The sequence below is a fragment of the Buteo buteo genome, chromosome 25, assembly GCF_964188355.1.
Source record: "Buteo buteo chromosome 25, bButBut1.hap1.1, whole genome shotgun sequence".
Classification (NCBI taxonomy): Eukaryota; Metazoa; Chordata; class Aves; order Accipitriformes; family Accipitridae; genus Buteo; species Buteo buteo.
This window is the reverse complement of record NC_134195.1, coordinates 17,801,407-17,817,648: the sequence shown is the minus strand read 5'-3', so window position 1 is coordinate 17,817,648 and position 16,242 is coordinate 17,801,407. Positions and strand designations below refer to the sequence as shown.

The following is a 16,242-nucleotide window of genomic DNA, read 5'->3' as shown; positions in this document are numbered from 1 at the left end:
ATAAATATGTTGTAGCTACTTTTGATTTATACAGGTAACTGGAGAGTTGCTTCTTTCTGAAGTCCTGACTATAAACAAGTACATTAAAATACTGGACCATGTGTGCATTAAGCTGCAATTTCCAAGGGTGGAGAACTGAGTGAAATCAAAAAGTTTTCACAACAGGTCTTCCTCTTGATGACATGAGATTTAATTCCAAAGTTCCCCTAGAGCCAAGACAAATTTATGGCTAACCAGTTCAGATGCAAAATACAGCTAATCAAAAAATACCTGACCATTTTTAATTAAAACGCTTTTGCGGGAAATAATTTTTTCAAACCTCTGTGAAACATGGAGATTTAGTCAAAACAACGTCTTTTGCCATAAAAATGAGATAGAAGCATCAAAATCAAACTGTGATTAAGAAGTAGACTACAATGGATTATCAAAGTACTTCTAAAAGAAGAATTCACTGTCTGAAGCATTATCGAATGAAGAAAGAGGAAGCTCACAAGTGCAGGCATATTGAGGGAAGGACTGTATTTTACCAAAGAGGAGTCTTTAAGACATGCGAGAAATTAGTCCATCAATTCAAAGGAGAGCTTTTTTAACTATCTTTCTGCAATCTGGTACTAGTAAACACTTTTCTAGACAAATAATTCTATAATTTAATTGGCCCAACTGAGCAGCTACATTAAACACAGAAGTGGAATTCAAATGCCCATGCAGAGTCTTGAGCCCATGGTGCCTATTTATCACAAATCTCAGTACACCCATAACCACAAGAGCACCGCTAGGTTTTTCCTTGAATAAACTATGAGCTGGCAGAAAAGCAAAGGTAAGACAACTCAAACCAATACAAAGTAGCATATGCTTTTTTTTTTTAAATTTCATCACTCAGTATACTGCATACGGTTGGAAATAAGCATATGAATATGCGTTATGAATATACATGTTCTTTAACTGAACTTTGAAAAATTATCTATTGCATTTCCAGTCTTCACATGCATTTCCAATTATATTTTAATTATATAATGAAGAGGTCAGTTATGCTTTCTCTAGCTCATAATGGATAATTATCAGGTTAATTTGTTAGTCATCAATTATAGTGTTAGAGACTATTTAGATACTACTAAAATTGATCTATGATCCAACAGCCATGATGGTCATTAAATCAATTTTCCTTGGGTTTTCAGGGATTTTTACCTATGTGCCATATCATATCTTTAATACTGTGAGTCTTAGTCTTACCCAAAAGATGTAATCTGAGGGAAGCAGAAGACACAGAGTTTAAACAGTAATTTCCAAACACACGCAATACTCTCTCCATCTACTGGTTATCACTATATTGCCCCCCCCACACACACAAAAAAAACCAATGGTAGTTTACTTTGTATTTTTAAATTCTCTTTTAAGCATGCATGGAATTGCTGTTCAAGTCTAGTAACTTTGGACTGTATCCTCCTTTTGAGGAGTGTGTCACAATTTGTTTATGCTATAGAATTAGATCATTATGCAGTACTTCAGCTGCCTTCCCAAACATGGATAAGCCACTCTTTCTAAGAATGCGTTGTGTATTAAGGTTTTTTTAAAAGCTGTCTTTTTAGCTGTTTAAACTGTAATCCAAGATTAAATACATCAATTTTGAAATATTATGCATTCTCAGCTTTAATACAAAACTTTGCATTTTGCCATAAAGAATCCTAATCACTGTGTGTGTGAAGGAGCTTCAGCATAAGTACAATATAAATCAAAATAGTTTCAACAAGATTCTCCATAGATATTTCATCTTGAAAATAACTCTTTCAGAAAGCTATGAAAGATAGCCTTTGATTCTCTGTTGCTGGTTCAAGGGTGTTGATATCACTGTACTGTATTTTTGTCCCATTGCCAATTAAATATGTTGAAATAGAACAGTCTTTGAAAACAAAAATAAAAAACCTAGTTGCTTCAGTTTTTGATATTCACTAATTCAGCTCTTGATGGCAATCAGCTCCTTCAGCCAAAAGAGCTAACAGTACAGCACAGAATTGCCTCCATCCTGCAAACCACGGAGAGACCACCAAACTCATCACTGGATGCAAGAGCCTTTCCTACTCCAGCAAACACCCACAAAAAGGCAGAGAAGCAAACTGAGAAATATTCCAGCTTATTTGATCACGCAACATGAATCTAGAGCAAGCCTCGCCAGGAGGCTAGCTGTATTAAACGGCTGACTCAATTCAATGGGCCACTAAAAGTGACAGATCATGTCTCGCCATGCTTTTAGCGCACCCTAATTGTACTAAGTCCAAATTAATTTTCCCATCTGGAACAGAATCAAGAAACGATCAAGACCCTTGTAGCATGGCAGAACAAAGCCTACATCCCTGTTCCCTTGCCGTTAATGCCTAATTAAGAACTGAGGGATTTATCTCCACAATATAGGCTTGGGATTGGTAGCAAGGTAAAAAAATACAACATCAGAGTCCCTGCTCCTCACCATAAGCAGAGACACGAAAATCTTGTTCATCTAATTCAAATATTACAACCTCTTCTTCTACAACGCTGCAATTTCAACCTTGACCCTTTCAGGTCCCTGAAAAAATTCCCCAGTCACAATGTCACAATCTTTTGATGAGTTACAGCTCCAAACACTGGTGACAAAGCAGGCTGGGACTGAAGATCGGCCCGCGGAAAGGACCCATGGCAGCGAAGTTTGTGAGGAACTGCAGCCTGTGGAAGGACTCACCTTGGAGAAGTTGGTGGAGGACTGTCTCCCGCGGGAGACACCCCATGGCGGAGCAGGGGCCAAATGCGGAGTCCTCCTCCCCCTCAGGAAGAAGGAGCGGCAGAGACAAGGGGTGGCGAGCTGACCCCAGTCCCCATTCCCCAAAGGTGTTCTGAGGTTTGGTTTTACTTCTCAGTATCCTTGTTTTGATCTGATGGGTAGTAAATTAAATGGATTTTGTTTCTTCCCCAAGTTGAGCCTGTCTTTTGCCTGTGCCCATAAGTGGTGAGTGATCCCTCCCTGTCCTTACCTCAACCCACGAGAGTTTCTTTATATTTTCTCCTGCCAGCGACAGCAATGCTCACCACTGACTTCACCTTTCATGAGTAGTTTCCAAGCTGCTGCTAATACCCCAAACTCAGTCCCCAAATCAGTTCTGCTCCTTGTAGCCCTCTCACTACTTAATAGCCACTTCAATGCTGCTACTCAACTGAAAAACTGACTCTGACACCTATTTAATTGACTTCTGTTGGCTTTTATATGTCCATCTTACATCTGAAAAGTGAGTCCTTCCTTTTAAACACAACTTGAGGCTTGTTTAGAGTAATGTTGTTTTACTATGGGGGTATTTTAAAAATCAGTAGTCAGGATTGCCATTCATAAAGAGGATTTACTCAAAGGAGGTTTTAAACTGACTCATCACTTTTGCCTAAGCCAATTCCTTATTGAATTAAATTTAATTGACATAAACTGCTTAAATACCCATCTGCCCTGAAGGTTAAGGCAGCTTCGGGAACTAAACCAGCTGAAAACTACCCTCCCCAAAAAGAGACAAACAAAATACTGCATACAGGTTTTTTGGCTAACTTGCCTTACCTTAAGGTCAAATAAGCACCAGCGCAAGAGAGGGGCAAGACCATGTGGCTGGCAGGGAGGACACTGCTGCTTTTGGCAGCACCCAACCAGTAGCTCAAGGGTGCTGGATTGCGAAAACTTGCTGAGCGTGCATGCTGCTCTGCCACGGCAGGCAGAGAGGTAGTAAAAGCACCTAGAGCACGTTTTCTTTAGCTAGCTTCTTTCAACCAGAAACAAGATGAAGATTACTTAAAAGCTGTGATACTGGCTGGCTTCGCTGGTGAATGTGAACTGTCACATCTGCAGCAGATAAGATATTCAGGAAGTTCTATTTTTAACTGTAGACAGAAAAAGTATTAGTTTTACTTTGTTTCACCAAAATATCAACTAAATACTTCTGTTTGGCCTCAAATACGACTTTACAAAGCTCCACCTTCTGGTAAACAACACAAAATTATAAACCAACATTACATTTAACAGGCACCTCTGTGAAACTTGTTAACAGGACTTTGCTATAGATAAGTTTCTAATTTTTTTTTATTGCCTACCAGTCATTTGTTCTTATGTTTGCACAGTGCTGTCACTATATTTACATTCACTAAAAACACTAAGTTGTTATCTCTCAAACTAAACTTATCACTAGAATCCAAGCCTAAATAGGATTTCTCTTCTCCAGATAATAGAACTTAAAACCCAGCCCTACTCTTGTGACATTTCAAACCTGGCATTCTCACATGTGCAGATTATAGATCCTGAAAAGCAGGCACTTCCCCCACACACACCCTTTAGAAGATATGTTAATGCAAATACCCAATTTTCTTTTAACAATGCTTGGTGCTGTTTAATGACAATAAATACAAACATTATGCCTACGCTGACTCAGACATACGTTGATTTAGACATACAAGAAAGAGTGAAGTACCTTCTCTGGTGGTTTCAAGCCCTGACAACATCTGACAGATCACGGTTTCTTAGTTTATAAGATCCAACTCATACGTCAGGCAACCAATACCACCTCACAGAACCCTTCAAGAAAAAGTCCTCATAACATCTGCCATCACATTGCTGTAACACACTGAAGTCACAAGTGCTAATTTAGTCCTTTCTAGCATGCACACAAATACAATAGGGCAGGTGTCTGCATTCCTTATCTAATTGCTGAAAATACTTCCATTTAGAGGTAAAAACTACACTAGCACACAAAAAAAACTCCACCTTTAACAAAACATTAAGAACCTTAACAGCATTTTTTTTGTTAATGAGGTTATCGTGGCTCAATAGCTGGTTTGATGCTTTAGCACACATGCATTTAGGTCTTGCAGTTTTATGCTATCTAAGCTAGATTTTCAAAGTGTATGTACTTTAACCAGTAAATACCAATTCAATAAACCATAATTCACTACTATTGTACTAAAAGGACAACCTTTCACCTTTAGGAAGAAACAGTGGATGCCTCCCACCTCTACTTTGAGAGACACTGAAAAACTACTAAAAATCATTTATAATCCTCAATGACTGGAGATGTAATACTCATTTTTAACAATGCTGAATTACAAGAAAACATGAACTCTCACTTCATACAGACATTGCTTTTCTCCAAGCAACATAAACCTGACAAGAAATTAAAAGCTACTTTTAAAAAACATTTAAACCAGAGAGCTGACATCAAGGGGGGGGGGGGGGGGGGGGAGAATAAATTAAAATTATTTACCACAAATCAGCTGATCAACATTTACTTGTTACCAGAATCCAGCAATCAAACAAAAGACACAGACTGAAAAACATACCTAATACCAACTAATATTAATTTTAGGACACTTGCACCTGCATTCATTTTTAATCATATACATTTTCATGGGATTTGCTCACAATATAAAGCTAAATATCTGCCTCTTTGAAGACCTACTGGCCAGGACGAAAAAAACATGAACATATCTCCCTCCTGAAAGGCAGGGAAGTAGATTTTTCATGGCATATAAATACGTGAAACTTTCAAAACAAATGTCAGCTACAGCATGCCTTTAAAAATATTACTGAATTATTCTGAACAAGAGCTAAAAATGTGCATGTTGCCCAGGGAGGCTCAGGGCACCACAGCCCTTTCTCAACACCATGTGCTGCAGCATGGATTCCCAGTCACATGCCAGGAGAGCAGTCACACAGCTGCATGCTTTCCCATCCACACTGTGGCTGCATCCAGGCTTGACATTTGCACAGAAAATTCAAAACATCTGGATCTCAAGTCCTGCTTTATATGCAATGCTTTTAATATCAGTTCTATCAAGTCCACTGTATTTACTGCTAACTTGAGGTAATCAAATGATGCAACTGCAGTGACCCAGATGCCTCAAGTGATGGGGATAAATTGGATTTCTTCCTTGCTGTGTTAAGAGAAACAAGCAGATAGAGCAGCTCTCCACTTCCTAATGAAAGGACAACTTCTCTACCAATCCTTATGAGATATATTTAGCTATACATATTCTATACAGGTCAAATGATATACCATGCAATGGAGGCAGTAAAAATGGATGGTCATAGACAATGGGACTTCAAGCAATAGCTGACTTAAATCGGGCAAGAAAATTGAATTAGATAAAATTATCTAGAGAGCTAAAAGGAGTGGAAAAACTACTCTGACATTTAATATCTCTTACTATCAAAAACATATCATATTTCTGGTTTCAACTTCTGACTATCAGATACTATTAAATCTACTAAACAAAAGAGCTCTGAACTCTCTGGTATCATCTCTTTTTATGAACAGTACTCAAACCACTTCTGAAACACCCTCTTCAACTGAATAAATTCAGCTTTTTTGCTCTCATGGGAGAGCATATTTTCCAGAGCCATACTCATTCAATTTTTTCCTTTACAATCACCTCCATTTCTTGTGAGCTTGGCACTGAAGCCTAGGGAGCCAACTTATAAAATAACAACCAAATAAGTATTTCTGCTCCCCTTTAAATATGTTCAAAGCATCACTTACAAAAATACATTTCTGTACCCTACAGGTTACATTTTATGTTTCACATTAACAGTCTGCATCGCAGTCAAATAAAGGATATTATTTAAATCTGCCCAGTCATTGTAATGTTTTCAGAGGGAATATTAAAATAATAATCAACGCTCACTTTGTTTTCTTCCAATTCCACAAACGGCATTAGTTCAAAACAAAATTATGAGTTGACACAGTTGACAATCAAAATACAACAAAAATGAAGTAGACACGAAAAGTCTGACAACACATAAGAACTCGAAGCAAACTTTCAAAAATGGCAGTGGTACTAACTGTTCTGCTGCCTTCATCTTTCCGCTGCTTTGGAATAGAAGTATTTGAATTCTAATAGTGAATGACACTAAATTGTGACTCTCAGTGCAGGGGTTTAAGCAAGGCACAGAAAAATGCTAGCTGTGAAAAAGCTTTATTTAATAAATGCTTATTCTGATTGCCTTTGCGTTGCTGAGTAACGTCAACTGGACAGATACATTTCAATACTTAAGGAGATATTCTCTTGCCTTGACAAAGAGGCCACGGCTTTTCGAATGCTATCATGCACTGGTGCGCCAAAAGATCCTTTGCCTCACTAAAGGGAGGCACATCTTCCCATTTGGGCAAAAAACTTTAGAAGCGATTCTCATTGCTTCACAGCCCTCTGATCTGGCCTCAGAGTTGCTCCTCTCCATATATCAAGGCAAAAAAATGTATGAAAAGGTAGTTTGTCACTAAAAATGCTCTCCTAATACAAAACAAGAAGTTGTGAAGCAACTTAAGTCTGGAATTTTCTAGCTTTGAGTATCTGACATGAATGTTGTCTTGATTTAAGCTTCTTACTTGCAATCTCACATTCCTTTATAAAACCAAACTGGGGAAAGAGAAATCTCATTGTGCAGCATCACACCGGCATGTGGGTTTGAACACCTTGCTTTGCCACTTGCCGTAACAGAGGAAACAACAGTGCTAATGGACTGTCTATGACCTACCTGACAGAGAGAAGAGGCAAGCTGTATAATACAGACATTTGCTAAAAGCAAATAAATTACGAGAATGAGGAGTCCTGAAATAGTTCAGCAAAAACCAGCCAGCACTTCTGGACTCTTCTGCCCATTACTCACCTGAGTATTTCTACTCTGCACCCCTAATAACATAGATATCTGCCTAGCAACTTTCCCAAGCTGACTCCTTGTTTCAAGGCCATTAGCCTTTTCCCACTTATTTCCTATCTCTACAATTCTGATTTCTCATTAGTCTCCTCGTCCAGCACATCTTATACTTCCTGACCCCCATCCTCACATTTCACCTTCCAACTATCTTCCTTCCCTTCTCCACCTAGACTTTGCATGCTGCCTCACATGCATATTTTCTGACTCTGAAGATTCCTCATTCAAACTCACAGTGCTCCTTCTTTTCCCTCGGGGTTCCCTGTACAGCCAAGAAAAGAGCTGACACCCTCAACACCCTGAACCCTCACCAGACCGGTTTCTTCTTACCTGTTTTTCCCTGCCCTACTGGTTTTCAGTCCAGTTCCCCTACTTTTTTCTTCCCAGGCTTCAGGTGCCATGCTCCTTCTCCCTACCCCCAACTCCTGATTACTTTCCTTTCCACAAGCTACCAAAATTCCCCACACACACTCTGTCAAATTCCAAGGCCAACCCCACTTGTTCCCATACTCCTTGTTCCAAACCACCTCCTCTACAAGTCCAGGGTTTTTCTCCTGTGCTCAAATTAAGCAGCTTTTAGGTCTCAGAATTAAGATGCTGATGAGGACACAGGACAGAAAAACTCCCTGATTTCAATTAAGGTACCAGCAGTCCAGCTTGCAGGAAGTTTCTGCAAACACAGCTGCTAAAATCTCCCAGTCCATACTGATTTTTCAGTTCCTCCCAGATTGGCCCAAATGGATGATTCCTCCATGCAAAAACACTTCTACACCTTACAAGTTTAAAATTCTCACTCCAAACCAAGATGATTTAAATCATCCAACAAACAAGACAACTCACATTAAGAAGCTTAAGGAAACACTCCCTCTCCCATAGAGTTGTTCCAAAAAACCAACACTGTATTTTAGCTGAAGTTTCCACATACAACAAATCCAACAAAACTCACCAGCTTGGAAAGCTTTTGCCAAACTCCAGCAGTTTTGGCTAAGCTCTGATCACTTGAAAACACAGTCTTGTAACAAACACCAACAGTAATAAGACCCTTGGTGCCACGAGGATCATCAATACCAACCACAAACATAGCCAGTCTTTTATAAGATCATTTACAATCCCCAGTTATTGACCAGAATCTCAATACAGCAAGTACTGTGCAAACACAAGGTAAAAAGGCAGCTTGCTGCCTTGAAGAACTTACAATCTATTAAGATAAAAGATGACTACTACCACAAGATGAAGACATGCACTGAATGGCTCCATTCTGAGATCTACAGGATCTGCTAGACAACCGTCCGCAATCTATTCATTACACACAATCCACACAGATCAACACAGTATCTTCCCCAACCTAACCACTGATTTGATACCAAAGATAAGATGCTTCTCAAATCTGTTCATTTGATCACTCTTCTATTCTCCCTCTTTTTTCTTCATTTATTCCACTTTTTCTTACCACAGAAAATCACAAGGTATCCACTTCTGAGTCCTTTATGCCCTCTCACTCTGCATTACTTTGACTTACCTCCCTTGCCCTCATCACCTTCTCTTTCCTAAACTCCAAAATCCTTTATAGAGTACATTTCTCCTTCCTCAACTTCTCCAATTAGTATTTCCTTCTCCTCTTGGCTTCAATGGGAAAAACGGGGGCTGGGAGGGTGTGGATTTTTGTCTTGGTTTTTTTTAATCAAATAACTGCTTCAAATCAAATTCACTAACCAAACTATAAAAAAGTCTGAGAAATCTCAGGGGAAATGAGGAAAAGAAAAACAAACTACTCAGTGCCAGCTACAGGGAAAGAGGAGCCTGTGGGGATGCTTATGAGACTACTGCCCATAGGAAAGCTTGGAGGTGCTGATTCTCAGAGCCCTGATCAAGTGCAGCACAGCCTGAGGTCCCACAGTTTTGTCCAATTCCTACTGAATAGAAACGAAACCACTCAAACACAGAAATGGGAGGCTGATCTCTGTTACTCTATGCCAAAATGCTGAAGTACACATGATATAGGTAGGTTATTCTGCCCTCCACTTTTTCAACTTCTTTTTGCAAAAATACAGCTTCTGTACCGTTTTCCTGCTGCTCTGACCTTTTCATCCCCAAAACTTTGGCAGAACACAACTAACCTGATCCTTTCCTACTTTGCTGCTGCCCACGGGAATATGAATAGCTGCAATGACAACCAAAAAGACTGGTCACTTTCCGCTATGTCTTTTCTATCTGCCCCAACGTCAATGTCTCAGTCTCTGCTCTACAGCCTGTTCTTACCCAGTGTGGAAAAAAAAAATCTAAGTTTAAACATTGGTGTGAAATATTTAGACAAATTTTCAAGCACCGTGCAGCATTTCAATTATTTCTTCAAAACATGAAGTCATAATTTTAGCAACACGATTTAAGTTGAATGGTAACTGAATTTAAACACTGTAGTAAATGACTAAATCTTTTTCATTATTGTCTGTACATAAGATATTCCAGAAGGTTGAAACCGCATAACCTCTGAATTTTAATGGAAAGGATGACATGCAGAGAAGTCACAGGCACATTGTCATGTCATCGGTTACCTTTAAAACAGCATATTACAAGTAAGCTAACAACACATATAAGCACATTTTTCTACCTAAAATGCAATCTAAAGCATACTAACAAATCTTTAATGCCTCAGCAAAAAAAATATGTGCATGCATTAAGTACATCTAAATAATGAGACAAAAGATCTTGATCTGGTAGGTAAATATTTAGGCTATTTAAACAGTTATGTATCATTGTGCAAGACAGCAGAAATCGCTCGAATTACTACAGTCTTTAACCCAGACTGTGCTTAAATGTTTCTGTGGCCCGCTTAACATTCCAGGCATATTTCTGGCAAGGTAGCTCTGGCTGAGGTTCAAACTGTCCTTGTCCAACTTTCACTTACTATAAAAACATTGTTTAATATAGAAAAGTATACACAGAGACATATGTTTCTTATTTCGCAGACACCTAGAATACTGACACTTGTGTTCACTAACTCCCCGTGGAAATTTTTAGGCAAACGCTTTCAAGCGAGGTTGTACTTATGAGGCAGCACCCGCTACAGATCGTCCACGCTTCCACCCGTTTTAAACTGCGACGCTTAAATATCGCTTATAACGCAATTCTACTGAAAAACATAGAACCTGCCCCTATTTATAGACCCTAAATAAAACGAAAAGGCCTAACCCAATCTTACCACGCACCACCAGGCCCCAGAGACGCGAAAACGCTATCCCGAAACAACGCAGCAGACGGGTAATTTGCAGCAGACCGCGTATTTGTCAAATTAACTGCAGGAATTTACCGGTTTGCTTACCTCCACGCAGCGTTATCTTTTATGAGGAGGTAATCTACCAAATTACTTCAGCATGCCTCCAGCCTGCTGCTGCCAATTAGTTCAGCCCGGCTAATAAATCAGGATGGCCAAGCCGCTCGGTTGCAGTGGGACTGGTCCGGTATTTGAGGAGTATAAACAGAGCCGGCATGTTCGTGCCTCCCCATCGCCCCCCCACACACCCCCGAAACAACGCTTGGTCTGAGCACCCGCCGCGGGCAAAAAAAAGGGAAAAAAACCCCTCAATTCCCTTTTTTTCTTCTTGAACGAATTTAACGCTAACGCTCCGGCAAACCCGCCAGCCGCTGGGGTCGGGGCTCTGCCCCTCAGGGTCTCCACACGCATGGGCCGGGGAGGGCCCGCTCTGACAGGGCCCCCCCCCGGCCCCGGCCCGCCTTCCCGCTTCGGGGCGAACCGAGGCGAGGCGCAGCGCCCCGCCGACGGCGCTACCGGCGGCCCCGGCCGCCCACACCCTCCCCGCGGACGGGGGAAGGAAAATGTCGCCGACGGGCCCGGCCCCGCCGCCGCTGAGGGGGACGGGGAGGCCTCAGAGAGGGCGCGGGAGGCCTCCCCGTCCCCCTCAGCGGCGGCGGGGCGAACGCCCTCCTTCCCCCCCCCGGGATCTCCCTCGTCCGCCGGCGGCTGCCGCCCCTTACCTGTCCCGGGGGTCGATCCACGAGGTCTGCCGGGTGTTATGGTCGATGTAAAAGACTCGCCCGTCGAAGTCCCTCGCTTCCTCCCAGCCGGCGGGCAGCGGTAGCTCCGAGCTCTCCCGGCCCCGCTGCCCGCCCGCCGGCGGCCCGCCGCCCTGTCCCGCCGCCACTTGCTGCTGCTGCTGCCGCCGCCGCCGCCCGCCGCTCAACCACGGCATGGCCGCTCCGCCGCCGGGCCGCCACCGCCCAGCTCCGGCCGAAACCCGCTCCCCGCCCGCCGCCGGGGCAGCTCCCGTCCCGCCCGGGCCGCGGCCGCCCGCCGCCTCCTCCTCCTCTTCCTCCTCCTCCAGCACTAACAGGCGGCCCCGCAGGGAGCGGGACTCGGGCGGCTCCGGCTGCGCCGCGCCGGGCTCATCCTCCCCCGCGCCAGCCCCGCTCCGCGCCGGGACCAGCCCCGCCGCCCTTCCTAACCCCGCCCGGGACCTGCCCCGCGCCGCCGCGGCTCCCAGCCCCCGAGCTCGGCCCGCCGGCCCGAGCGCCCCCGCCCCGCCGCTCAGCAGCGCCCCGCCGTCGCCTCCCCCCGCTCCCGCCCGGCGCCTGCCCCGGCCATCTTCCCTCCCTCCCTCCCTCCGCCAGGGCCCGGCCCCCGCCTCCGCCCCGCCCGCCCGTTCCCACGCCGCGGAGGGCCGGGCCGGGCCCGGGGGAAGGGGCCGGGGCGGGAGGGTCCTCCCGCCCCGGCCCCTTCCCCCGGCCCGGCCCGGCGGGCAGGAGGGAAGCGGCGGGGCCCGCTCGGGCGGCCGCGCCCAAACTCAGACACGTCGGCCGGGGAAGAGAGGGCGGCAGTCCTCCGGCCTGGGGCCGGGGGAAGGTGGCCGAGGCCCCGCCGGGGCCCGGTCCTGTCCCGCCCCGGGGCCGGGGGAAGGTGGCCGAGGCCCCACCGGGGCCCGGTCCTGTCCCGCCCCGGGGCCTGCGCTCTGCTACGACCCGCTGGGGACCGGGACGGCGGCGACGAAAAAGGGGAGCCGTGCTGGGCCACGCATCTTGTGGTGCCCACCCGAAAAGCCTCGGGGGTGCTGAGCAATCTGGATGTGCGTAGGAACGGGGGGGGGGGGGCTAAAGATGAGGGAGGAGAAGCGTTGAAGCCCACGCGAGTCACGGCGAGCGTGCCGTATCGATGCTTGGGTAATGGATGGTGGAAAATAATACATCCAGCTTGCTGGACATCTCAACCCTGTCCCTTAACCTCAGCCCCTAGAGCAGAAAGCAGCTGTGTCTGATTTGACCTGAGCCTGCTGGAGACCGCAACACAGAGTTCCAGCTACCACCTAGAATTAAATTCCCCCAAACTTACTTAGGACAGGGTTGGAGTTGGCCTGCGGTACTCCCTGCCTTTCCAGGATGCTGACTTCAGCTAAACCTTTGAAAATCTGGAAATAAAGAGTTAAGGTAATGCAGGCTAAGCTTCTGAAAACTAGGAAAGGAGTTAAGAATATATTCTCAAACAGCCTTAACTCAGCCCCCTGAAATTGGCAATACCCTACCAGGGATTATACTGCAATTCCAATTATGTTCTACTTTAATTCACCGTTTTAAGTTACAGCTCTATGAATGTTAATTGCTGCAGTGTGGTTATAAATGCAGGAAATTAGAGGACTTTTGCTCCTGACTTCTTAGGCCTTTCTCTCTCTTCCCCCTCCTCCCCGCCAACCATTAGTTACCAAAGAACAGAACTGTACATGAGACAGGCAGCATAGATAATAGGACAGATCAGGCGTTTTACCTACGTTTCATAGGTTATTTCAACAGTAGTAAGCTAGAGTCTTCTTATGCGGGCTGCTGTCAGCAGTGAGGTGTGATAGGAGAGGAATACGTGGGTTCAGTGATGAAAGCAAAGCAGTGTATGAAGCTCTGAGGGCAATGGTGAAGTAGATCAAAAATGTGGTAAAGGTGTAAAATTTAGCAAATGCGAGGTTGTAGATCTGATCTTCAAAAGCACAACCGCTTATGTTTGGATCAGCTCGTCTGAACAGTTTGCTTCAGCAAACGCTGGGTGTTAGGCTGTCTCACATGGTCCCAAAAGTTTAGCAGTATCTCCAGGAGCAAGGTGCTGCTTGTGTGTTACAGATGTTTTTGAGGCATATTTCAAGGAGGGCAGAGTTAAGGCACGGTACAAACTCTCTATTTTTCACTGGATGCAGTTTTATTTTAAGTATTATTTTAAGTATGTCTCCCAAATTTTCAAAGGTCTTATGTAGCAGAGGTAGGCATTCTCCAATGGCCCTGTATTAACATTTTCAGACATTGGATTTTCTTGTTTAAAAAAAACAACTGTCCTCTGTGCACCACAGCTTAACTCTCCCTTCATTGCTTTTAATGTCCTTGCAGCAATTACCTTAGCACAATGTCTGCACAGCACAGCACCATGCCAAGACACTGGACTAGTTCATAATACCTGGAAGCAGTAGAGCCAGGTTGCTATAATAATCCACCAAAACTAATTAGCCCTGCTGAGGATATGTGCAGCATTGCCCTCCAACATGGGCTGGTTCTTCCTCATCAGTCCCTGGAGTCCCAAGAGAAGGTCAAGCTTCAGTGAAGAACCTGTGAATGGAGGTTGCAGAAACAGTGCGAGACTGACCACGGAGGCACCAAAAAGATTTCAGATGGGGGTGGGGAGCTCAACACAGCAGTGGGCAAGAGGTGAAATGGTGGGATTGAGTGTGGAACATTTCGTTCCGCTCATAGCCTTTCGACTAAATTCTTGTCTTAACTTTGGCAAATTGCTCCAGGTTAGAGCCAGAAAAGGACTTGGCTGGGCTGTGGTTTCTCAGACAGAATTATGATGCACATGTTCCATGTAAAACATCAGCTGTATGTCCAGTGTGGCCTGGATCTCGGGGATTCATTATAAATGCTGTTGAGGATGCATACACTACTACGTAAAGGACAGGTCCAAGATTTTCATGTGCGCTGTAGCTGCTTCTGCAACTGACAGGTTACATCTCCCTAAATCTTGAACAAACATGAAAAAAAAAAAATCCTTAGATTCTGCCTGGGCAAAGTTTGCAGGCTAAACATGAGAACATGTCCTAAAAACCTCAGATTTAAAATTGTCCTAGACTTCAGATCTAACTTTTAGGCTATCTGTATCTAGAAAAATTGTTAGCTTCGGTTACGAGCTGAAGCTTCTTAAACACTCATGAATAAAGGTGTTGAAAAACCTGACTCCAAGAGTCCAGCCAGCTGTGCACAGAGCTGCCTACAGTAAGCAGTAGGAAATGATAGGGCTAGCAGTTGCCTCACAAGAATAGAAAGTCCCTCTGTCTGCAGCACACTCATGCCAAGATGCCAGGCAGGAACTCTCAATTATTTTTCAGGCCAGAATGGTACCCTTCCTCGGATGTTACCTCATCCTTCTGCCTGTTCCTTGGGAGGAAATGAACAAAGCATTCAGGAGCCAAGGATTATTTCTGAGTAACATGAAAAGGCAAGAAGAGAAGAACCTGAAAAAGTCACTGTAGTTTTCATGCCAAAGCACTAATTTGCAATGCGTTTTGTGCCATCCTTACCCTACAATGAAATCCTCCTGAGCCTGCGTCACTGCTCCCTCCCTTTTATTTTCCTTCCTCTTCAACGTCCGTCATGCTTCAAGAGGGTAAAGGGAAAGCGAGGGATGGAGAACCTGGTGCAACACAGCATTTCTGTTTTGGGTTGCAGAAAGAAACCTCTCTGCCAAAGACAACCTGTATAGTATCGAACAGGTAATAACATAGAATTGGCATGGAATAAATGCCAGTGTATCGTATTTCATATAAAGGTGTATCTACATAAATTCACATCAGTCCCTTGTCTCATATCTTCTCCGTATATACATAATCTCAATCCTCATGTATTTCACACACCTTCCTTCCACACCTGTTTTCCTTTCCTTCCATTTTTTCCCACCCACAAACATTGCTCACACATTCACTCATTCCTCAGGCACACCTATTCCCATTAACTCAAAATTACATAAGCAGCTTTTCTTCGTGTACCCTCCCTTGCCATCTTCAGTGTTTATAATCACAGATTCTACCTACACATCTTCTCTGTTATACGTGCTCTTATACCCAGGTCCACAATTGATACCACAACATTTTCCACAGAAAATCTAGATAACATTTCCCACTGTAGGGTGTAGATAACAAGTTCCAACTTTCGTACTGTCCACAGGAAAAGCCCTTCATTCTGCATAAAAATCCCAACCTCATTTTGGCACTCCACTTCTTTCTCACAATTGCTGGAAAATGGCAGCCAGTCAGAACTGTTATTGCGTATAACAACTCCATCCTCATCTTCTAGTTGTGAGCACTTATTTGCAATTTATTTCCCATTTGCCAGATCTTCCAACCTGTGTGGGACCTTTATACTGTCTTCACACCTAACTAAAAATTGAAACTTCTCTGTGACCATAGATGTCTTCTGGAATGGCAGAGCAAAGGCTGCTTTGTCATCATTGTCCTGATGGCCAGCTATCACACTCATCCTGCAAGCTGAGGCTTGCTACTTTT

The 16,242-nt window shown here is 44.0% G+C and overlaps 1 protein-coding gene across 4 annotated transcripts in view; it reads right to left on the bottom strand.

Annotated features, from left to right (window-relative positions):
- The window catches only part of WWC3 (WWC family member 3), a 103,689-nt gene extending 91,551 nt beyond the window's left edge, over nucleotides 1–12,138 (bottom strand). For 3 of the 4 annotated variants that reach the window (XM_075057569.1, XM_075057570.1, XM_075057571.1), the window contains exon 1: nucleotides 11,696–12,043. In XM_075057569.1, the coding sequence (XP_074913670.1) occupies nucleotides 11,696–11,910 (215 nt within the window). In that variant the 5' untranslated portion in view covers nucleotides 11,911–12,043. Of the gene's footprint in view, nucleotides 1–11,695 lie in introns of all 4 variants that reach the window. The other variant, XM_075057572.1, reaches the window with a different exon arrangement.
- Between the last annotated feature and the right edge of the window lie 4,104 nt (nucleotides 12,139–16,242).